General features: G+C 34.1%; 5 protein-coding genes across 8 annotated transcripts in view; 2 read left to right on the top strand and 3 right to left on the bottom strand.

The window, feature by feature from the left end:
• Positions 1 to 24,037, bottom strand: part of LOC137490924 (uncharacterized) — a 671,652-nt gene that overhangs the window by 144,902 nt on the left and 502,713 nt on the right. The gene's annotated exons all lie outside the window — the stretch shown is intronic.
• si:dkey-151g22.1 overlaps positions 1 to 24,037 on the top strand; it is a 472,026-nt gene that overhangs the window by 77,776 nt on the left and 370,213 nt on the right. The gene's annotated exons all lie outside the window — the stretch shown is intronic.
• The window catches only part of LOC108183685 (uncharacterized), a 301,560-nt gene that overhangs the window by 14,558 nt on the left and 262,965 nt on the right, over positions 1 to 24,037 (top strand). The gene's annotated exons all lie outside the window — the stretch shown is intronic.
• On the bottom strand, positions 2,559 to 11,892 carry LOC141381671 (uncharacterized). The gene is made up of 2 exons (XM_087249101.2): positions 11,741 to 11,892; positions 2,559 to 4,545 (listed from the first exon to the last, which is right to left on the bottom strand). Exons 1-2 carry the CDS (start codon positions 11,823 to 11,825, stop codon positions 3,497 to 3,499), a joined length of 1,134 nt encoding a protein of 377 aa, XP_087105227.1. The 5' UTR covers positions 11,826 to 11,892; the 3' UTR covers positions 2,559 to 3,496.
• LOC141381669 (BEN domain-containing protein 5-like) overlaps positions 13,959 to 24,037 on the bottom strand; it is a 16,976-nt gene continuing 6,897 nt past the window's right edge. Inside the window, exons 7-10 of one of the 2 annotated variants that reach the window (XM_087249054.2) lie at positions 21,239 to 23,561; positions 20,074 to 20,256; positions 19,885 to 19,966; positions 13,959 to 14,522 (exon numbers count right to left, since the gene is read on the bottom strand). In XM_087249054.2, coding sequence (XP_087105180.1) covers positions 23,434 to 23,561 — 128 coding nt within the window. In that variant the 3' untranslated portion in view covers positions 13,959 to 14,522; positions 19,885 to 19,966; positions 20,074 to 20,256; positions 21,239 to 23,433. The remainder of the gene's footprint in view (positions 14,523 to 19,884; positions 19,967 to 20,073; positions 20,257 to 21,238; positions 23,562 to 24,037) is intronic. The other variant, XM_088650551.1, reaches the window with a different exon arrangement.

Below are 24,037 nucleotides of genomic sequence, written 5' to 3'. Positions count from 1 at the left end.
TGTAAAAAAACAAAAAAAAAACCAAACTTTAAACGGCGTCTCGTCCGAGCTGAATCTTTGCGGTCACCACACAGGCTCTTTAAAGGGCACCTATGGTAAAAAATCTACTTTTCAAGCTGTTTGGACTAGGGTTGGGCATCTAAGCTATAATGCCGATCCGATACGCATCTCGATACAAAGAATACGATCCGATATATTAGCGATACATTTGTGACATATTGCGATGCAACACGATACGATTCACACCCATATCCCGATACAATGCGATATTTCAGCACTAACTAATTAGATCAAGTTTATGAGATGATGTGAAAGAGGATGCTGTGCCATTGAATGAGTTATTATTTATTAACCAAGCAAAACCAAGACTTTTTTTACAAACTGGCTTTTCTCTCAGAGCCAGAGTGACAGTTTACAGTAGAGGGCCATTTTAGAACCTATAGCACATATTATTTAAGTATTTTCAAGATAAACAGAATGTATAAGTGCAATAAATATTAATATATATATATATATATATATATATATATATATATATATATATATATATATATATATATATATATATATTTGCACTCTTTCAACATAAAGGTTTAGCATTGCACAACAAGAATTGTGATTTAACTTTTCAACTATGAAAACAGGTTTTACAAAGATATATTTTGCCACTGAATATTCAAAACTTAAGGTAGTGAACTAGCAGTGTTATACTGCTTTGAAACATCACTGTCACTGTAAACAACAGGCTAATAAAAATATAACAAACCAGCAATCTTCTTGCTGTGAGGTGGTCAAACTACCCACTGTGCCACCGTGACACCCATTATTTTTATCATTATTATTATTAATATTTTTATTATTATAATTAAATAAAAATTAACAGGAGGAGGTGTTTAAAACCGCCTAGGGCGGCAGTATAGAGTTGGCGGCGTCCGCAACACCCAGTTATATCCGCGCATAGGGCGGCAGAATAGAGGTCCACGACACCCGCGCGTCCTCAGTTATATCCGCGCATAGGGCGGCAGAATAGAGGTCTGCGACACCCGCGCGTCCTCAGTTATATCCGCGCATAGGGCGGCAGAAGAGGTCCGCGACACCTGCGCGTCCTCAGTTATATCCGCGCATAGGGCGGCAGAAGAGGTCCGCGACACCTGCGCGTCCTCAGTTATATCCGCACATAGGGCGGCAGAATAGAGGTCCGCGACACCCGCGCGTCCTCAGTTATATCCGCGCATAGGGCGGCAGAATAGAGGTCCGCGACACCCGCGCGTCCTCAGTTATATCCGCGCATAGGGCAGCAGAATAGAGGTCCGCGACACCCGCGCGTCCTCAGTTATATCCGCGCATAGGGCGGCAGAATAGAGGTCCGCGACACGTCACTTCATTTTCATAACCGGTCACTTTCGTTTTCACATTGGGGTTGAGGGCGGCATGATCGTCCTCTGCCTAGAGCGGCAGTTCAGCTTGCTCCGGCCCTGCAGATGAACAATGCAATAACATCCGTTATTGGAAAAAAAAACTTGCAATGCTTTTCTCACCACTTTTGGAGCTGGTAGCTACAGTTGAAGCAGTGCGAAAGCCGGGGATGCAGAAACACTGGAAAATGCTTTCACAACAACACCGTGGCGCCGCTTCAAGTGAGATTTCAGATTACTCGTACATTTTGCAAATTGCATCTGTCCTGTCAAGTCGTCCATCCTTAAATCCATAATGTTGCCATACTTTAGATTTAAAACTCAGTGGGGAATAAAATGTTTGTTTTGCTTCTCGCGCTTTCTGAGGGCGCACCACTAGCTTCATCCGCACACCTGATACACTGAGTTGTAGTGTAAGTGTACACATCCGCAAATCCGTTGCTAAGGCTTACTTTATGTAGGTCGATTAAATTATGCACCAAAAACAGGTTGACAACACTTGTTAATAAATAAAAAATACATTCTATATTAAAAATATAAGCTGTATCTCGGAAAAACCGATGCATCTCGCAAAAACCGATGCATCTCGATTTGCTTCCAAAATTTCATTCATCCTCTGCTGCTCAACCGATGCACTCGCATCGTGCACGCGCATGACCGCGTATCGCTACATATCGGTTAATCTTCCCATCCCTAGTTTGGACAGATCTGTGTGTTGGTATAGTGTATAGACCGTCATACTGAGGTGATATGAACACACCCAGTCTTTTTTTTTCAATTTAACTACAAAAAAAGGGTCGGCCAATTGGAGCGGTTTTCAAATCGATCGCACCATTACGTAGGTGTGCGATCCCCCCGCCCACCGAATTGATTGACAGCTGCGCGCATTAACATGTTCCGGTAGTCACGTGTATATGTCAACAAGTCCAGGCAGACATACGCAGAGCAACCGGGAATAAAAGGTCTGTTCTGTTCGCTAGGATCAGCAATCATCATCAAATGTGATTAAGAGTAAGTTTTACATGTTTAAAGTGTTTTAAAACAGAGTATGTGTGTAATTAATTACAGGGTTTTACTTCAGCTTTACTTTATCAGCACAGCCGCGTGTCAGAACAATTATAAAAGAAGACGCTTCAATCCCGGTTTGTGGAAGTTAAATCAGGTTTATTTTGTACATTAGCATAACAGATATCCACACAGTACTTGAGGTTAGCCTTAACTAAGACAAAACCACCCCCTGCTGGAAATCAGTATAAAACAGCATCTTGTAAAAGGTATAATGAAAAATCTGATGGGTATTTTGATCTGAAACTTTATATACACATTCTAGAGACGCAAAAGACTTATATTAAATCTGAAAAAAGGGGTAACCTAGGTGCCCTTTAACCAATATGGTAATTTAAGGCAGAAATAAAAAATACTAAATATTGTAATAAAAAAAATTACAATGTCAGAAAGAAATAAACTGATAGTTAGAAAACGGCAGGGTGTTATTTGTTAGTTTTATTTCAAAGAGTTATACAATTACAAAAATTAAAAACTCTCTGTGTATCTATCCACTGGAACCTTGCAGATGAGTGATTAATCCGCTGATAAATCAGCTGATTTGACGATGTTTTTAAATGCTTTCTCCAAAGCTTGAAACGCTGTCAGTGATGTAATCAGCACACAAGCAGCCAATAGTGTTCAGCTTTTTCTGACGACTCCTCCCTCAAAATTTCATTGGCTGTGGTTTGGTAGCTTGAATGAGCTGATGGGGAATGAGTTGTTGTCAGATCATGTAGTGTGTGACCCCCCCCTTGTGGATCATTCACAGAGTGTTGCGTAGTGTGAACACCACAGAGATTAAAAGACACAAAGTCAAGTCATGTAGTGTGAACAGCACAGCGATCTGCTGATGTTTAAAATCCTGTAGTGTGAACTAGGCTTAATGCGATTTCGCTGGTCAGAGTTCATCAAGCTTGAACTCTGCAACGCAGTGAACTGCAAAACTTGACGCACAAACTTGCGTTTACAGTCTGACGCATTTGCGTGCATATGAATGGCAGTCTATTAGGAGAAAGGTCCAGTGTAACTGTGGCTTAGGTGCAAGTGAATGGTTTCTCTCCAGTGTGGATCCTCATGTGTCGGTTAAAGTTTGATGATTGGCTGAAACACTTCCCACACTGAGTGCAAGTGAATGGTTTCTCCCCAGTGTGGGTCCACATGTGGTGATTAAGGGATGATGATTGGCTGAAACTCTTCCCACACTGAGTGCATGTGAAGGGTTTCTCTCCAGTGTGGATCCTCATGTGTTCTTTAAGAGATAATGAGCGACTGAAACTCTTCCCACACTGAGTGCATGAGAATAGTTTCTCTCCAGTATGGATCCTCATGTGGTGATTAAGGTAAGATGAGCAACTGAAACTCTTCCCACACTGAGTGCATGTGAATGGTTTCTCTCCAGTGTGGATCATCATGTGTAGATTAAGGTTTGATGATTGGCTGAAACTCTTCCCACACTGAGTGCATGTGAAAGGTTTCTCTCCAGTGTGGATCCTCATGTGTTTATTAAGGGATGATGATTGGCTGAAACTCTTCCCACACTGAGTGCATGTGAATGGTTTCTCTCCAGTGTGGATCCTCATGTGTCGGTTAAAGTTTGATGAATGGCTGAAACTTTTCCCACACCGAGTGCATGTGAAAGGTTTCTCTCCAGTGTGGATCCTCATGTGGCGATTAAGGGATGATGATTGGCTGAAACTCTTCCCACACTGAGTGCATGTGAATGGTTTCTCTCCAATGTGGATCATCATGTGGTGTTTAAGAAATAATGAGTGTCTGAAACTCTTCCCACACTGAGTGCAGGTGAATGGTTTCTCTCGAGCGTGGATCATCATGTGGTGATTAAGGGATGATGATCGGTTGAAACTCTTCCCACACTGAGTGCATGTAAATGGTTTCTCTCCAGTGTGGATCATCATGTGAATCTTAAGATTGTCTTTTCTTCCCAAATTCCTTCCACATTGAGTGCAGGTGAAACGATTTTCGTCTCTTTTTTTCAAAATATCATCAGTGTGTAAATGAGTTTTTTCCTCAATTTTGACATGATGTTCCTCCTCTTTACTCCCCTCATTCTCTTCAATTAGATCTGAAATGAATAAATAAATAAAAAAACACCAGTTTTCATTAAGTCTTAAAAATCTCATCAAATGCGTAAAGGTGAAAAGACACAGGAAATATTGGCTACACACACTGTAATTTTGATGCACATTAAATGTAAAATAAATCAGATCATATCTTGTTCATTCCATTAACGTGTGCACATTTAACCAGATTCAATTCATCTTTATCTATTGCTTTTACAATTTAAATTGTGCTGAAGCCACTTAACTTAGAAGTTCTAGTAAATTGAAACTGTGTCAGTCCAGTTTTCAAAGTTTCTCATAAAAGTAATTTTGGTCATATTGATCAGACACAGATTTAAAAGCTGTAAGTGTCCTATTTTTATTCATATATATTCAGAATTACAACAAAATGTTTTTCTAAAATGTGTAAAGCAGACAGGAGATACTTGTTCATTCTGTGCCTGACCAGTAAACGCATCAGAAAAAAAAGTTCTGAGGTAACAGCTGAACAAACAGCTGAATATTTGTCTCGCAAACATGAAATATACCTGTACACCATAAAGACTGAAATGTGCACCTTTCCCCTTGTGTGCTGTTGGGTCATTTTTATCCACTCTGGGTTTCTTTCTGCGTTTTAGCAAACTGACTGATATTTGGGAACATCTTATTTTGACATAATCTGGGAAAATGCTTTGAAATAAAAAACAAATCTCTCATCCGTTTCTGTAATAGTTAAATTACAGTGAGTTTATGCATCTAGCATATTATTTTATAGCTATATTCTACTGTAACATGCTACGTCAGTTAGCATTAAATTATAAATCGACTTTCTTATAAATATACCTAAGATGGCTGGAAGTACACATATAAACCATTTATTGGCGCAGTCGTGTAAATGATCAGTTGAAGCCTTTTAATATTTATTCAGATCTTATTTTCATCCAAAGGCAATAGCTGGATGCCTTCATCCATATTAGGGATTTCCTGGAATGTTCTGCTACTTTTGTGAGGCATATATGGAATTTCTGCTCAAGTGTAAATGAAACAGGCATTACATGCATTTAAAGTGCTACAATGCCCACATCAACCTATTTTGAGGAAAACTAAAAAAAAAAAGAAAATAAATAATTTTCTACTTAAGAAATAATTTATTGTACCATTTTTGATACAATTGTTGTTATTTAAAAAATAGTAGCCTATTGAACATCAATATATAGCAAAGTAATGAAGTCAGAAATTCCAGTATCTGGACATTATTACACCTTAGTTAAAAATTCTGTCCAAAAGAACATGCTTGCAGCTTCGTATCACATCGAATAACAACTCACACTATAAAATAAAATATATTTTCAGATTTGAAGACAATTACATTTTCAAAAAACAAACAGAAACAGCAAATCAGGAGGAGATCGGAGGCTCAAGAGGTATGATATGGCTCATAACAGACTAGTAAATGAGAAGTGGGTTTATTTATCTTTTTTTTTTCCTTTTAGATGTTACGAGTTATGCTGGATCTAATCTCACTATATTTGCTAAAAGTGATATTTTATTCATCTTGCTCTCTATATCTAATGTAGGGCTGGACAATAATATAATATCAATATATCACAATAGATTATTTTTAAATTATGGTGATATTTTTTTTAAACCCATTTCCGATATTTCGATACATTTGTGTATATGTTTTATCATATCTATATCTATCTATCTATATCTATCTATCTATATCTATCTATCTATATATAAGATTTTCTACCTTGTATCATTTGTCACTATATGACTTTGTGTGCTCAGAATGAGCGTGATGTCACTTGCGTGATGACAGCGCTCAGAAGTTGGTTAAGCTGCTCTGTCACAGAAAGCTAGAAAATGAGCGACCTGAATACAGATATAGAGGAACAAGCTTCCACAAGTAAGAATGCAGACAAAGTAGTTGATGTGGACATTGTTTGGCTTTTTAAGTTCCGATCAGCTTTTTGTTTCGGCGCTCTGCAAACTGTGCGGGAGAGCGATGCAGACTAGCATCGGAAACATCAAATAGGTTCATAAAAGTTTAAGTCAACATGTCGCCTCACCATACACCATCCCGACACCAAACACAGATGGCTATGAGGCGCAGTGTAGGATTTCGCATATCTACACATGAATATACACATATAAATTTCTCGCATATAAACATATACTATGTTCAAAACAAGTATGACACTTGCACATATATAAACCTACTGCATGCATACACATGCACAGACATATAAACTCAATCTTTACATAAACTTGATCCTTGGACTAAATTAAACACACACACACACACACACACACACACACACACAAAAAAAAAAAAACTCTGCATGCTGCTATAGCACTCAAGGAAACTTACAAAATAAAATAAAATTCACAAACATATGTATCAGGAATCTGGTTATTTTAAAGCTGATGAAACAGAAAGAATTTGATTTATAGAAGTATTAAATCTGTTAAATAATGAAAATGTGTTATACAAAATATTAGTTTATATAAATAGACAATATAAAAAAATAGAACTATTTTATGTTAAAACTTTTAACTTAATTAGGTAATTACATACACAAAAATAGTCAGAAAGAACCCTTAAAAGACGTTTAAGATAAAAAGCAACCAGAACTTTAAATATACTCAAACAACTCTTTTCTTTTGCAAATATTAATGTAGCCTATACTCTTTTTGATTTGCTTTTTAATTATAATTATTATTCTTTTTCTATTTTTTTTTACGATGTGGATTTTGGCATTATTTTGACCAGAAATAATAAACTGCCGAAAACAGTCAAACTACTTGCTCTACAAACAAGTGTGTTCATTACTATACATTAGGGATGTAACGGTATCAGAATTTCACGGTACGGTAATACCTCGGTATGAATGTCACGGTACGGTATTTATTGAATCATTTACAGGAAAAAACAGAACTTATGAAAATACTCCAAAAAGTGCCAAAAGTGTCAATGACATACAAATTAGCCATCTATCTGTAAGCTTTGAAACAGGAACTTCAATTTTAATAACAAAAAAATATTAAACCATGTAAAAAAATTAAGTTTCAATTTAGTATTGTTGAAAACTCATCACATTCAACATTTAATCACTCACTCACTTGGATAGAGATGGGTTTAAAGGAAAATTATCATATAAATATAATCTGGTAAAAGCTGGTATCTCTGGGTATTTACAATGTCCCCTGCAACAGAAAAAAACCCCTCTCATTTGGGACTGAGGTTTCTGGGACAAGAGAGATATGACTTGGCCCAGGTTGACAGCAGTGGGTAACGTTGTGCATTGTCTTTCCCCCACTTGAGAGGACAAACCATGAGTAAGATAGAGGTCTCATGTCTGCATCAATCTGAACAGTGTGTTGACAACACCGCTCAGGGCCGGAGTGGGACTCTTTTTCAGCCCTGGAGTTTCAAGCCTCAGACCGGCCCACCTCAGTTCACCACTGACTATATTAAAATAAGGTTATTTCCAATTCAGTTTCTAATTACACTATCACGTCTTTTTTTGAGAAAACAGCTCTTTTAGAACTTCAAATGTTCAACAACCCTTACAGTATTATGTCTTAACAATAAAAATGAAAAAAAAATAATAAATTGTTACTCAGACAAGGACCGAACTCAGGATGGCCGCGTCATAATATAACGTACTAACCACTGTACCACAACAGCTGTATGTTTAATGGTGACTTATCTAGTTATATCATCATTAACCTGCATCCTGCTCACGAGGCTACGAAGAGCAGAGCTGCGGTAAAATAATGAATAAGAAGGCTGTGGTCAAGTAAATAAATTATTTTTTAAAAAGTGTGACTGCTGAGAGCAACCGATTCTGGAACTAGGGACACCGGTCCTCGTGGCCAAAAAACGGACCGGCCCACCGGGAATTCTCCCGGTCCTCCCGATTAGCCAATCCGGGCCTGACACCGCTATTCAGTACGCGCGCGACAACACAGCTGATAAGAACTCGCGCGACAACATCGCTATTCAGTACGCGCGCGGCGACAACACCCACTTTAGAATTTTCCAGCTCTTTTTCATCCCCGCTTCTAGCAGCACACTCCATTTCCGCAATACTGGATCTGTAGCGACAACAGACCACAAGGGATGATGGTCAAGCATGGGCTGATGGGAATTGTAGTTTTCTCTACCTCCCGTTCGCTTCATTCGCTTGAGCAAATTTTCTCAGAAGACCTATAGTTTTACCGAGTCATGCGACTTCGGTAATATCGAAAAAAATTAATATTGCGGTATGACGGTATTTACAATACCGTTACATCCCTACTATACATACAAATAAAAATAATAAAATGAGAAAATATTAGGGATGGGAAGATTAACCGATATGTATCGATACGCGGTCATGCGCGTGCACGATGCGAGTGCATCGGTTGAGCAGCAGAGGATGAATGAAATTTTGGAAGCAAATCGAGATGCATCGGTTTTTGCGAGATGCATCGATTTTTCCGAGATACAGCTTTTATTTTTAATATAGAATGTATTTTTTATTTATTAACAAGTGTTGTCAACCTGTTTTTGGCGCATAATTTAATCGACCTACATAAAGTAAGCCTTAGCAACGGATTTGCGGATGTGCACACACTACAACTCAGTGTATCAGGTGTGCGGATGAAGCTAGTGGAGCGCCCTCAGAAAGCGCGAGAAGCAAAACAAACATTTTATTCCCCACTGAGTTTTAAATCTAAAGTATGGCAAGCAACATTATGGATTTAAGGATGGACGACATGACAGGACAGATGCAATTTGCAAAATGTGCCGCGCATCTGTAAAATACGCGGGCAGTACAACTAATCTGATATCTCACTTGAAGCGGCGCCACGGTGTTGTTGTGAAAGCATCTTCCAGTGTTTCTGCATCCCCGGCTTTCGCACTGCTTCAACCAGCTCCAAAAGTGGTGAGAACAGCATTGAAAGTTTTTTTTTCCATGCGCAACAGTTCTGCTCGCTCTACGCCAATAACGAATGCTATTGCATTGTTCATCTGCAAAGATATTCAGCCTAGTGTCACGGAGAACGAATGTTTTAAACACCTCCTCCTGTTAATTTTTATTTAATAATAATAATAATAATATTAATAATAATAATGATAAAAATAATTGGGTGTCACGGTGGCACAGTGGGTAGTTTGACCACCTCACAGCAAGAAGATTGCTGGTTTGTTATATTTTTATTAGCCTGTTGTTTACAGTGACAGTGATGTTTCAACGCAGCATAACACTGCTAGTTCACGACCTTAAGTTTTGAATAATCAGTGGCAAAATATATCTTTGTAAAACTTGTTTTCATAGTTGAAAAGTTAAATCACAATTCTTGTTGTGCAATGCTAAATTTATTTATGTTGAAAGAGTGCAAATATATATTTTTTTAATATATATTGCACTTATACATTCTGTTTATCTTGAAAATCTTTAAATAATATGTGCTATATGTTCTAAAATGGCCCTCTACTGTAAACTGACACTCTGGCTCTGAGAGAAGAGCCAGTTTGTAAAAAAGTCTTGGTTTTGCTTGGTTAATAAATAATCAAACTCATTCAATGGCACAGCATCCTCTTTCACATCATCTCATAAACTTGATCTAATTAGTTAGTGCTGAATTATCGCATCGTATCGTGATATGGGTGTGAATCGTATCGTGTTGCATCGCAATATGTCACAAATGTATCGCTAATATATCGGATCGTATTCTTTGTATCGAGATGCGTATCGAATCGGCATTATAGCTTAGATGCCCAACCCTAGAAAATATGACTTTGCAACATCAAGCAGCATTAGGCATGGGCCAGTATAAGATTCTGACAGTATGATATCCTAAAATATATTTTCTTCTGAGACACTTTTAAAATATTTTTGAGCAGTAAACATCTCAGGCTAAATAATTGAAATTAATCACAGATTTCTTTACAATTTAAAACAGCCTCTTTGGTCTTTACTGCAGGAGATAGTGTTCTACTAAAAAACAAAACATTTAAAAAAAAAACTGACATATACTGTATGAACGGTGCAGCAGGAAATGTTGGCGATTTTAAAACTTTGACTTTTCCAAACTGCGGTAAACCTTGAATATAGTTATTGCCCCATGCCTCAGCAGCATAACACTGATATTTAGGATCTAAAAATGAATTCTTTAAAAAAGTCTCAAGCAAAAAGATTCAAATAGCGCCGCCTGTTGGTGCATGAAGAATATGGTCTATATTCTGAGACTGTAAAATGTTTTATAACAATAATTATTTTAGTGTCCATTACATTCAGCATGCTCAATATTGGGGGCATCCACATTTTTTGACATACTGTAAACCAGAGTTTCTGCAGGTTTTACAAAGTTAAATTTAAGACTTTTTATGATATTTTAAGACTATTATGAATGAAATTTTAGACTCATAAAGGGCTAAAGAACTTTTCAAATGGCCCATATGGAAAAGATTTTTATTTGCCCCATCAAAATAAAATTTATTTTTAAAACTAAAAAATTAACAATTGTTTTTAAAGTTTTAAAAACTATAACAAACTAAATCTGTGAACAACAATCTGTCCAGGTTGATATCCACAGCAGTAAATACATGGAGCACGTTTAAACAAATGTTATTGTGAGGAAAATAATTAAACCATTATGATAAATAGAGTTAAAAAGACCTTTTTGAATAAAAAGTTGAAAGTTTTATTAAGTTGAATCGTTGGTGATTGTATGGGTTTTGACCAGATTGGGTAGAAAAACATGAACAAAGAAAAATAAAGACTTGTTTAAAAAAGACACAATACAGCACAATATTTCAGTAAATTTAAGACTTTTTAAGGCCTAAAATGTCTTTTATGAGAATACTGTAGGTCAAATATCAGCTTAGTTAAACCTTTTATTAATTTATTGTTTTTATTTATTTTATAAAGCACCAAGGACGCTTTACAAACAGTAAAAGAACAAGAAAAGCAATAACATTAGGAAGGTTGAGAAAATAGGAGACTAATAACACATAAAAGAAAGACAAAAGACATGAGAACAAGTAATGAAAGAAACTCATTCTGTCTTTTAATGAGTGCTTATGTGCATTTAGGAGAACTAGGCAGCACACTCAGGGCTGCAAGATGGATTTAGTATTCTTATAATTAAAATATAACTGAATGAGGATCAAATGACTTGGTCTTGGAAATGAGTTGGTCTTTGAGAATGAAAACCAACCTGTTTGTTCCTGCAGGTCTTCCTGTTTGACTGTGAATGTTTCTTCAATCTTCACATCTTCACTCTCCTCTTTAATAAACGCCATCTTTATAACAGTGTGGAGATCAGTCACTTCAGCAGGAGATTTTCTCTGCGTTTTGACACTTTGTCCTGTTTAAAATGAACAAAACAATAAAAATGTCCTGTTTAAAATAAATAAAACAATGAACAGAAACAAAATAACTTCTCTTTAACACTTGCTTCAACAGTTTCTTTTAATTATCAAAAACAAATCAGGTAAAACATTTCTTTAAAAATAGAGGTTAAATTGGTTTTATATTCGCACATTCGGACTTTCTCCTTAATGATATAATTTCATTAAAGTATTATTTGCAAACTCTAAATAGCGAAATCATATTAGCAGCAAATGACTATCAAAGCACAACATTGTTCACAGTCAAATAAACAGTGTTAATGTTGTTTTCAAGCCACACTTGCATGCTAATTCCGATCAAATATTTAAAGTAACATGGTAAACAATATATAGACTGCTAAATGAACGAATGTGTGAATATAAAACCAACTTTACCTCTTATCAGAAAAGTTTGAGAAACCCTGCTTTAAAACACCTATTACACTCTTTTCGGTTTCAAACAATACCCAGATAGCAAACCGATGTTGATTCAACGTCGAATATTGGTTATAATAGTCAGTATCAGTCGGCGATCAAATTTCAACATTGAACCAACGTTCATTATTTGGTCGGTACATCGGAAGGATTTTACGTTGAAAAAAAGATATTGATTCAACGTCGAAATTTCGACATTGAATCAACGTTCATTATTTCAATATTTAAATATGAATCAATATTCATTATTTGGTCGGTAAAATGCCGTTTGCATCAGTGTAAGTAGAGAAATACAACAGCGAGTGCCCTTAATCTTGCCTTATACTATGTATTTTAAGCTGTTTTGGGAAGACAAATATGCAAGTTAGTTATTTGCACAGGCTAGTATGTCAAGAATTTAATTTCACTTTTATTTTGTTTTACTTTAATTATCTTGTTTTCCTTCGGAATATTATTCAAGTTTCTTAATCCCGTGATATATGGCAGTAGGACTGTTTACATTTATTTTGCAATAAAAATGCATTTTGATATTTCATAAGTACATCAGTGGTGTAGGCTAAACTGGATATTTGAAATTCATTTTATTCAGTTAATGTGATCTCTTCCCCTATATAACCATATGGTTTAGGCCTAATAAATAGATGTTCACCAGTAATCTGTTTTACCACGACAATCACTATATTATTACAAAAATAACTGCACACACAAACTGAATAGATTTCTACTCATTAATACCGGCACATATTTATCAGCGAACATATAAAACATGCAAGATGATTAATTAGATTTTTAAGTAGTTCTAAATAATTTAGGCTGAATTTAAACTATTTAAGTTGAAAATAGGCTACATTTAATTTGTTTTAATTCAACCCATATAAATTGTTTGTAACAACTTTGTAGAAACATTTTTTTAGTATACATTTTATCAGATATAGGCCAGCATTTGTAACTAAAAACTAGTATAAGCTAAATTAAATTACAACCAATTAATTTTATGTGTGAACGGTTACAATCTTTTTCGGTGACATCTTTTTCTTTCATATTAGGCTATTTCTCGAACCAGAAATTATTTAAAGAGCTTATTTTTATCCTGCGTGTCTAAAACGTGACAATTTTTATTAGAAAATAATTAACACTTTAAGTTTATTTGTTTGGTAAATCAAATTTGCCATATTTAAAATGGCTTGTATTATACATTTAAAAGGTGTACATTAAAATTTTTATTGTTTATTTATAGCTTTCTGTTGAAAAATATAATTGCTTTAGCAGCAATTTTTATCGTGCCAAAATATGGATAATTGCAACATGTTCCCACATCATGACATTAATTTAAATGTTTGTCAACATTACATGAAATTACATGAAAATGTAATACTTTATGGTTTGGGTAAATAAAGAATTCATTTCAGTATTTCTTCGAGAAATAGCGTTTAGGCTACTTTTGTCACACCTTAGACACATACACAGCATGCGAAAGACGATATATTTCAACATTCAATTAGACACATTAACAGACATAGTCAAAAAAAAAAAAAAAAACATTTAATAGAATAACCCAATAAACACCTTCTCTCTCTCTCACACACACACAAACATAATTCAACAAAACAGTTTAATAGATTTAAGCATGTTTTAATAAGTGTTATGACTCTCCTGTTGCGGAGTCAGATGCATAAAAAGCATTGTGCTCAGTTAAACAGACAAAATGTTGCCATCCATTAACAATTTGACTTATTTATTTGGCATCTTTATATTCTTGTTTGTTACATGTTGTTGTTCAACAAATGACATTTGATTATAAATTGTAGTAATATTTAATGGAAATTCTTTGGCAGTTTGGCGTTACATTGTTCCGCCATAAGATAGCAACAGAGATCAATATGATCAGTTCTTAATGGTGCAAATATTTTTCCTCAATGGATATTTAAATCTACAGCTAAACAAAATCATCACAAAACAGGTAAATCTCACCAAGTCCATCTATCTCTTTTATATTTTTATTGTTTTAATAATAATATAGTAATGTAGTGGTGTTTGCTTTGATTTTTGCCAACTCTGTTTGTCCAGTTCTAGTTATCTAAACTCATTAGCTTTGATGTCTTCTGTGGTGTTCACCAGGTAGGCTGGATCCAGACTGGAATTGGTACAATTTCTAGAATCCTTTGAATGGACCTTCTAGGACAGAAACAGGAAAGCATAAGTACACAAATTAACATAGATTCCATTTATATATTTTTTCAGACAAAAGATGAGTTTTTTTTTTTATTTATTAGTTATAACTGTAGAATAAAAGTAAGGACAAAAATGTATAACTTAAGAGTCTCAAATATTATATATAGTACAATGTCTTTGATACATTCATTTTGACATTGCAACTGTATATATTCCCAAATCATGTTTAACAATACTGTATATTTTTCCAAAGTATTTTCTATAATATTCTTTCTTCAGGAAAAAGTCTTTTGTTTAATTTTAGCTAGAATAAAAACAGTTAATTTTTTTTAACCATTTCAAGGTCAACATTATTTAATAATAATATTTTTATTAAGTAATATTTTTGATTGTCTACAAAACAATCCATCATTATACAATAATTTGCCTAATTACCCTCAATGTCACTTTAAGCAGAATACTAGTATCTTGAAAAATATATAGTCAAATTTTTACTATTTACTGTCATCATGGCAAAGATAATATAAATCAGTTAGGGATAAGTAAACAGAAATGGCAAATAATTCAGGGGGCTAATAATTCTGACTTCAACTGTATATGTATGTATGTATGTACAGTATGTACAGTATGTATGTATGTATGCATATATAAAATCCATCATTCCAAGGAACATTCAAACAGGGTCGCAAACTTGTATGCTTGCAACTATACCTCTAGAGCTGTAGTCAAAAACAAAGTTCCTAACTGTGCTCTATTCCCACTTATTCCCCCTATGCCCTATTAATTTTCATTTAGAACATTCTAACATTTAAACTTGGAATGATTTTAAAAAATGCATTAAGGTCATCTCTCTTAGGTGTAATTTGCTTTCAAAGTATTCGTACAGTTCAGTTTTACCGATCTTCATGTTTATAATTGTGCTCCCTTCACAGTGCATTTTACAGTTATGCCTCATGACGAAAGCTATAGGGGACCTATTATTTAAAAAGCTGAATTTACGTTACGTCTCCAAAGCTTGTGAAACCAAAAAAAAAAAAAAAAAAACACATAGCATACGTTAATTATTTTCATTTATAGTGGGTTATTTATTAAGTATCTGTACTGTATAACACATGTGCCTGTGGGTCAGAACATTTCTGCAGTGGTTTGCATGTCAAATTATAAAAGTAGACTTTTCCAAAAAATTTAAATTTATAAGCAATATCCTAAATAATCATCATCATCATTATTATTATTAATATTAATGTAGGATTTTTTCAAATTTCCTAATAATCCTATATGTTCCATTTACATACATTTCAATTAATATGGAAAGCGAGTGGATGTTTTTACCATAACTAAAATTGAATTTTTAACAGGTTTTGTGTAAAACAATATAATTTGCACAAAGAAATTATGGGGTTCTTCTCTGAAGAAGTTGATTATGCCTGTTTAGAGCGTCATAATGGACGTTTTACGCTATAACTGACATGGTTTAGACGATGGATCTGTGACTGAGAAACTGCGGGTTTTGGGAAAACACTCGTGACTACATCGTTTTTTTCCCAAACAATGCATCGTACTATGATTGTGCAGCTGCAAGTTATGTCATTGTTTGTTTTTTCCTTGTTTGTCGTTGCACCCCAGATCTGTTAATGAAATGTTATTTGAAATGTTAAAAAAAAAAATACAAATAAAAAAACATTTTAAAACTTATTTTAATAGTTTTAATATTTTGGTGCTTTTTTATTTCATTACAAAAGCTCTAAGAGAAAAGATTTTCAAGAACCTTGTTTACATGTTTCTGCATTATTACAGATGTACTATGTTATTAGTCACTTATTCACTTATCTACAATTAAAAATAGTGACAATGTGGCATAACTCTGTTAAATGCTTAGTTTCTGTTACTGGTAAATATAAATATTTAGATGATCAATACTACCTTTGCTACTGCCTGATACGATTTCGTTATCTAACATATCTGTCTGTAAGGTAACATTGGTCTCACACTGCTCTGTTCTCCTCACATTACAACACAATTACTCTTCTCTAACTGCTGTTATGTCTGTTGGTCTGTCCACAGGCTCATAATTGTATGGCTGTGATGCATCGTTTGTGTGAATGTCTCAGAATATCTTATTTTGGCATCCAAACGTGCACCGCGATCAGTTGTCTTCATACTATATATGTGCGATCTTCCTAGTTCAACGTCACTTACAATCTGGTGATTTTTCACATGCGGAAGAACATTTATGTGACTAAAACGACTACAGATGGCTTAAAAATAAACTTTAACGTGTATTTTAAAGAAAATGTAGTTCCTACTTTACTCTCATGCACATTGACTCACTGGGGTGTCTAACCTACAATATGCTCTTTAAGGCATGTGCTGTTTATGAACTAGCTTTAAAAACAACATACGAGTCACATGAGTTCATATGTGAATATCACTACCTTAGTTAGTTGTTAGTTCATTGTTTGCTAATGTAATACAATTTTCAACTACTCTTGAACTCCTGTTTAAACTGTTTATTTTGATGGAAACGGAACACATTTCTACTGCTTTTCAGTGTAAACACGTATTAGATCAACCATTACATTTAAACACAGGAGTTCCAGAATAATTAGAAATGAGTTAAGGATAATGTGCCCCAAGTAAAATCATCCTGACAAAGAAAACAAGTTTATGTTAGTCACATTTAGCTTATGTAAAAACAAACATGAACTAACAAGTAATTAAACTAGATTTATTGTATTTAGATCTATTGGCATTTACTGTTAATAGATCATGGTAAGAAAATATGCTATTTGCACTTAATGTAAATAGCCATTGCCATTTTCTTATTCTGTTGGCTAATATTTTCCAAATAAACGTTTTTCCCATGGCATACTATAAAAATAAATAGCCTATTAGTTCATTAACATACCATTCTGCTTTCTCCTGCTATATTATAAAAGTGATAAGTATTAAACGTTTATTGTCTCAATTGCAGGTGTCTTTTTGTTGGGTTGCTTTTTTCAAAATGAATCGTAATATTGGTGCCCCATTCAGGGTATATATAGGCAGAACTGTATAAACCCAGATTTAAAAAAAAAACAAGGATTTTTAAACACTTTTTCCAGTACTTATTTTTTTTATTCAAGACTGACATGCAGCGTACTGAACACCTGAAATGTATTCTCAGCAATGCACTTTAAATTCAATAAGAACTCTCCAATTTATTCAAATAAAATACATCAGTAATGTAGTAATTAATAATATATTCATAAATAAAAATATAATAAACCTACAATAAATGTGCTTGTAAAATAAAAAATAAAATAATGTATTTGTTTATGTTCTCTCAAAGATGGAAAGAGAACTGAAAATTTGTACCCAAGTAAAAATACTACTACATTGGTAAAATAATACTACTAGTAACTAATACTAATATTAAGTGTACAAGTAAAAGTAAAAAAGTACTCTTTTTTTTAAAAAAATACTCAAAATAAGCAATTAGTTAGTTTAATAAAAAAACTGATTTTCATTAAGGCCCTTTTCAAGTGTAAACTTGATAGAATGGTTCAAGTGTTTAATCACAAGGCTATATATATGGGAATTTGCACTACCAAAGGAAGTGTGGTTGCTTTTTCCTTCACCATAATTAATTTTTCAATACCACTGGCAGAACTATAAGGCCATAGATATATTTGATGTCCATTTTATTAACAATATTTTCTACTTTGAAATGTTTAATTAAAGTATATGAAAAAAAGATTGAAATTGTCTTTTATTTACACATTTTACACTATTTTACTTATTTGCTCACTGCTTTGCAATATGGCAAATTTGTTGAATATATAGCTTTACAGCACATGAAAATTGTTTTACACTTGATTTTAAACTAAAATGATTTTACAAATAAGTACACTGTCAGTAATGAAATAAAAAAAACAAATGACTTCTGTATTTGAAATATGACAACACTAAAATTTTTGAAGCAGTGTTTTAAGAGCCTTGTTGTTTACTTGCAACATTTGCAGAAATGATTGAATGCACAATACCTGCATTCCCTCGTCAAAATTCAAATTGTATTTAGAAGAGTGACTGACAGGAGGAGAGTCAGTTGCTGTTAGACAAAAAAAGTCTGAAATGTGATTCGGTCAGAATGGCCGGAATAAGAAAACAATAACAGACATCTCTATGGTAAAAACATTTGAAAAGCATTATGCCAATTAATCATTTGTTTTTTAAAAATCATTTTTTTAAGTCCTTACAACAGAGAAAGGCATTTGCCCGTCCTTACATTTCACATAAAACTACACAAGACTGTGATAAACTAACACTATTCAGTTGATCTGAAACCCCAAATACGTTTCCCTTCTGAGTTCAAGATTAAACTCAGAGTTGGTTGAACCACCTTTCTGAAACAGACCCCAGTTTGAGCATCAATGTGCTGCAGCTCTTTTTAGAAATAAGGGGCAGAGACGAGCAACGGTATATGTTTGAACTTTAAACACAAACACATTGGGCTCTATTTTAACGATCTAGGCGTAAAGTTCAAAGCACAGGGCACAAAAGCATTAAGGGCGTGTCTGAATCCACTTTTGCTATTTTAAGGACGAAAAAATCCACTCTGCCTCATAGCGCATGATCTAACAGGGTTGAGCTTATTCTCTTAATGAGTTATAGGTGTGTTTTAAGAATAAACCAATCAGAGTTTCATCTCCTATTCACTTTAAGAGACTGTTGTGTCGCGCCTTGGCGCATTAGCTATTTACATGGCGGACTTTAAAGGTGAAAAACTAAACGCTTCATTACCAAGAAAACAGTTAAATATCTGCAGTGTGAAAATGAGAGAATGAGCCTCCTCATTTTTTACTTTCACTATCTTTTGTAGATAAGAAAACATGTTGTACACACAAATCAATTAGCCTATACCGAACTAATTTAGTTTGATTGCAAAGATTTGTTCTCTATCTATTTCTAAATCTATTTCTAAATTCAAAATCTATTTCTAAATTCAATTCTAATTTCCAGCAAACGAATAAGTGAACAATTATAAGGAAGTGTGCTCAAACAACTGAGTTATTTCCAAACACGTATGCTATGCCCCATATGGTCCAAAACCTGACAAGTGGACAAATCTAAGCTTGTTTAAAAAAAAAACAAATATACACATGCAAATGGATTTACTATTTAAACAACATGGTGGAAACGGCAAAACTAGTGTTGCACTGGTCTAAAAATAGAAACGCGTCTTGAGCCTTATTGGGCTGAGTGTATGATAGGGCCCATTGTATTACATATAATAAACAAAACTGTTTGTTGTGTTTTTCAATTTTCATTATGTAAATGTAATAAGCTCATTCTGTTATTATGAACATATGGTTGACAGACCTACCTAGTGGTTAATCCCCCATTCATGCAGAATCAAGGCATCTAGTGTATATAATCATCCAACTGACTACAGGCATCAGGCCATCCTGGAAAACAAGAAAAATATCTTCACTAACATTGTAAAAGCTGCACATATACTTTAATTTTATAGATTTAAAAAGTGATTGTTCACCAAAAAGTGAAATTTACTCACTATTTACTCTCCCTCTAATGCAGGGGTGTCCAAACTCGGGTCACCCTAATCAAACACACCTGAAGCAGCTAATCAAGTTCTTACTAGATATACTAGAAACCCCAGGGCAGGTGTGTTGAAGCAAGTTGGAGCTAAACTCAGCACCACAGCGGCCCTCAAGAAACCTTCAAGGGTTTCGTTAATCTGTTGGACAAAAAAAATAACAGTAACCACTTATCATTTATGGAAGTCAATGGGTAAAGGTTTTTAACATTTTTCTAAATAAATTTATTTGTTTGGAACAAAAACAAACTTAAACAGGTTTGTAACCATTTAAGGATGAGTAAATGAAGGCAGAATTTAAGATTTTGGTAAAAAAAAAAAAGCCAAATATAAAACAAGCATCTTATTAAACGTATGGAACAGGCAATAAATATGCTGATGATTCAGTCTTTATGAGCCTTTTTTATGGCAGAAAAGAGAAACATGGCCATTCTTGGATTTTTTTCATAAAGTGATGTAATGATTCTAAATGTGTTGAATAAAAAAACATAAAGAAATGTGTATAGACTTGAGAAAAAAATAAAATATAATATAATATAATATAATATATTGCACCTACATTCATTAATGGAGAGCATACAGAAAAGTTTTTTGACCTGGTTTTAGAGATAGGACTCGTGGGTTAAGTGTATTAACACTCAAGCTAAGCAGAGACATTGTTTTTTGATGTCCTTTTGAATCAGCAATAAAATGCTTAAGATATTTTACTCTGCTTTTATTAAAAGTATATTGACTTGTTTGCAGTATTTGCTGGTATGGCAATGCTACTGAGAGTCAAGAAAAGTGTTTAAGGAAAATAGTCACCACTTCTAGTAAACTGGAATACATTTACAAAGATGGAGTGGTCATAAAGGCAATCAGTATTGTGGCTGATTCAATGCACCCATTTAGTTCCTCATCTGACTATTTGCCATCTGAGCAGAGATACTGTCTCCCTGTGGTGTCAAAAACAGACTAGTCAGCTGGACTGCTTATTGTGTTTTATTCTATTTATTTATTTTATATACTGTTGAATGTGAACATGTTGTCTTTGGCATGTTGTTTGGTGTGATGCCTGCTAAATAATTCTGCAAATCAATAACAACTAAACAAATATACAAACTAGACAAATAACCCTACCTACCTACTATCTAACAGCATAAGCGATGATTTTCGCCTGCACCTTGTAGTACACTCTTTTTTGAGAGCCATCTTGAAACCCTGAGTGAATCCAAGTAGACAGACAAACAGCTTATGGAAAATTCAAATTCTACATAAGCTCATATGCGAGGGCCACAAAGATGAAACACTGCCTTCATTCTGGTTGAAGATAACGGATGTACCTCAAACTACAAAACAAAATGATGAAACAGGTAAGATATTACATATTAATAATAAAAATGCCAGTTATCATCATCATCACCATCAGTATTATACATTTAAAAAACAAAAAGAACATATTTACATGAAATCACACATTTTCGAAGGTCAATCATCATTAATTAATCCATCATAATCTGTTCTTTCCTTTCCCAATGTATGATCTCTTAAAATATAAAGACGTTTCCTGGATACACATTTATTAATACTAGCATAAAATGTTTAGATGTAATTTATGTGAGGCCTAAAAGAAAAGACTTAAGCAAATTTAAATAAAATTACATAAGATGAATAAATACAGGACCTATGCTACTTGGTAAAAATAGGTATTGGCAATGAAAATATATATTTTTTATAATAATTACAACATTTTAGAGTTGGCTAGTTTTTAAAAGAAAAGTTTTAAAAGATTTGTTTGACCTTTGAGTTTCTAAAATTCACTCTATGGGGAAAATATTAACTTGAGAGCATTTTAAAAGATATAGGCACCATTAAATCAAAGAACATAATTGAATATATAAATATAATCAATATACATGTATATTATTTTAACTGTAATATTCACATTAATTTATTAATTACTTAACAATTATAATACAGTTATTATTTTTTTTAAACATCATTGTTTTAATTATTTATTAGGAATTGAATATAGGAATTGAGTGAATAGGCCTATATATGAATAATTTAGACAAATACAAAAATGCGATTAAATAATAAAATCAATAATAATTTAATAACCCTACACAGCACTTTTTATTCATATCTAATGACGATTATAACACAAACAATAACACATTTTAATCTTCAATTATTCATTAATAAACCTTTTAATTTGTCACTTTTTACTCCGTGACTAGCCCGCGAAACCAGGCGGTGGGCATTATATAAGTTGAGGTCTGTGCCCATCGCGGACACAGCCTGGGTCATTTAAGTAGACATTCCTAACGAACATAACTGCCAGTTTTCCTGAGGTAAACGTCTTTTTTAACTTTATCGTTATATTTTATTATAAATTGGTTATAACTTGTTCATACAAGTACCTACGAATAAAATGGTGTTTTAAATATCAAGAATAATTGTTATTATATCGAGTACGTTATTCATTAATAAAGATGAGGGGTATTTGGCGCTTGTTTTCGTGTTAATAACAATAACCCCTACTGAAAAAACCAGCTTAAACCAGCCTAAGCTGGTCAGGCTGGTTTTAGCTGGTCACCCAAGCTGGTTTTAGCTGGTTTTTCAGGCTGGTCATAGCTGGTTTGTCAGGCTGGTTTTAGAGGGGTTTTGGCCACTTTTTAGCTGGTCTTAGCTGGTCAGGTTGGTCTTAGCTGGTCTTAGCTGGTTTTAGCTGGTCTTAGCTGGTTTTAGTTGGTCAAGCTTATCTTAGCTGGTCAAGCTGGTCTTAGCTGGTTTTAGCTGGTCAAGCTGGTCTTAGCTGGTTTTAGTTGGTCAAGCTTGTCTTAGCTGGTCAAGCTGGTCTTAGCTGGTTTTAGCTGGCCAAGCTGGTCTTAGCTGGTTTTAGCTGGTTTTAGCTGGTCAAGCTGGTCTTAGCTGGTTTTAGCTGGTCAAGCTGGTCTTAGCTGGTTTTAGCTGGTCAAGCTGATCTTAGCTGATTTTAGCTGGTCAAGCTGGTCTTAGCTGGTTTTAGCTGGTCAGACTGGTCTTAGCTGGTCAGGCTGGCTGGTCGTAGCTGTTTTAGCTGGTCAGGCTGGTCGTAGCTGGTTTGAGCTGTGCTTAGCTGGTCAAATTTCTTTTCAGTGAGTGAAAAACATGTAAATAAATATTCAGGACCACAAGCAGCAATTCAAACAAATTTTTATTTGATTTCACAGCCTGAAGAATTTACAAAATTACTGTAATAATATAATTACTGTACCGTACAGCACGAACTGTAATTAACATGCTAAAATAACAACTAGTAACAATTTCAATGTGAACAATTTCCTTTTACACATTTTATTTTTTATTTTCTTTTTTGATGATATCCTGTATTTTTTGGGATATATAATACCCCACCTGGTTTTCCCTCTTCTCTCTCTCTTTTCTTTCGGGTTCCTTTTGTTTCAGCCAGTCACTAAAACAGACTTAAAAAAAGAAGTAAATTAGTCTATTTGTGATTTTCTAACTGTAGGCATTTACTTGTTCAATTAACATTATTAGCAAATTAGTATTTTCACCATGCTAAAGTGGTTTTAAGTCAGTTATTTCTATTTTTTGCTAGTGTTTCAGTAGGTAATAACAGTTTTTATTTCCAAACATTGATTTAGCAACTTAATTTGCTATTAATTGTAATATTCCAGTGTTATTTTTGTAAACAAATATCTTAAGCAGTCAGCGCTCCATAGAGAGTTCTGATCTCAACATTATCATGAAGAAGCAGAACAAACTGAGACAGACTTAATCTTAAACTGTGTCTATGTCTACACACTGTAAAAAGATGTGTTGACTCGACTTAGTCAAGTCCTCTTGTTTTATTGACTCAGTAAAGTTATATTGACTTAATTCATAGTTTTCTCAACTTAAAATTTTTAGTTTAGTTATTTCAAGTAAATTGGACTTG

Source organism: Danio rerio, chromosome 4 (assembly GCF_052040795.2).
Source record: "Danio rerio strain M-AB ecotype USA chromosome 4, GRCz13ab, whole genome shotgun sequence".
NCBI classification, from domain to species: Eukaryota; Metazoa; Chordata; class Actinopteri; order Cypriniformes; family Danionidae; genus Danio; species Danio rerio.
The sequence above is the reverse complement of the archived record's forward strand: the minus strand, read 5'-3'. Positions and strand labels throughout refer to the sequence as shown.

What these genes read in the sequence shown, in the direction of transcription:
- LOC141381671 (XM_087249101.2), bottom strand. Translation starts at nt 11,825, where the DNA reads ATGGCGTTTATTAAAGAGGAGAGTGAAGATGTGAAGATTGAAGAAACA. An exon ending in AGACCTGCAGGAACAAACAG is followed by an intron (nt 4,546 to 11,740) that starts GTTGGTTTTCAT and finishes TATTCATTTCAG; the next exon opens with ATCTAATTGAAGAGAATGAG.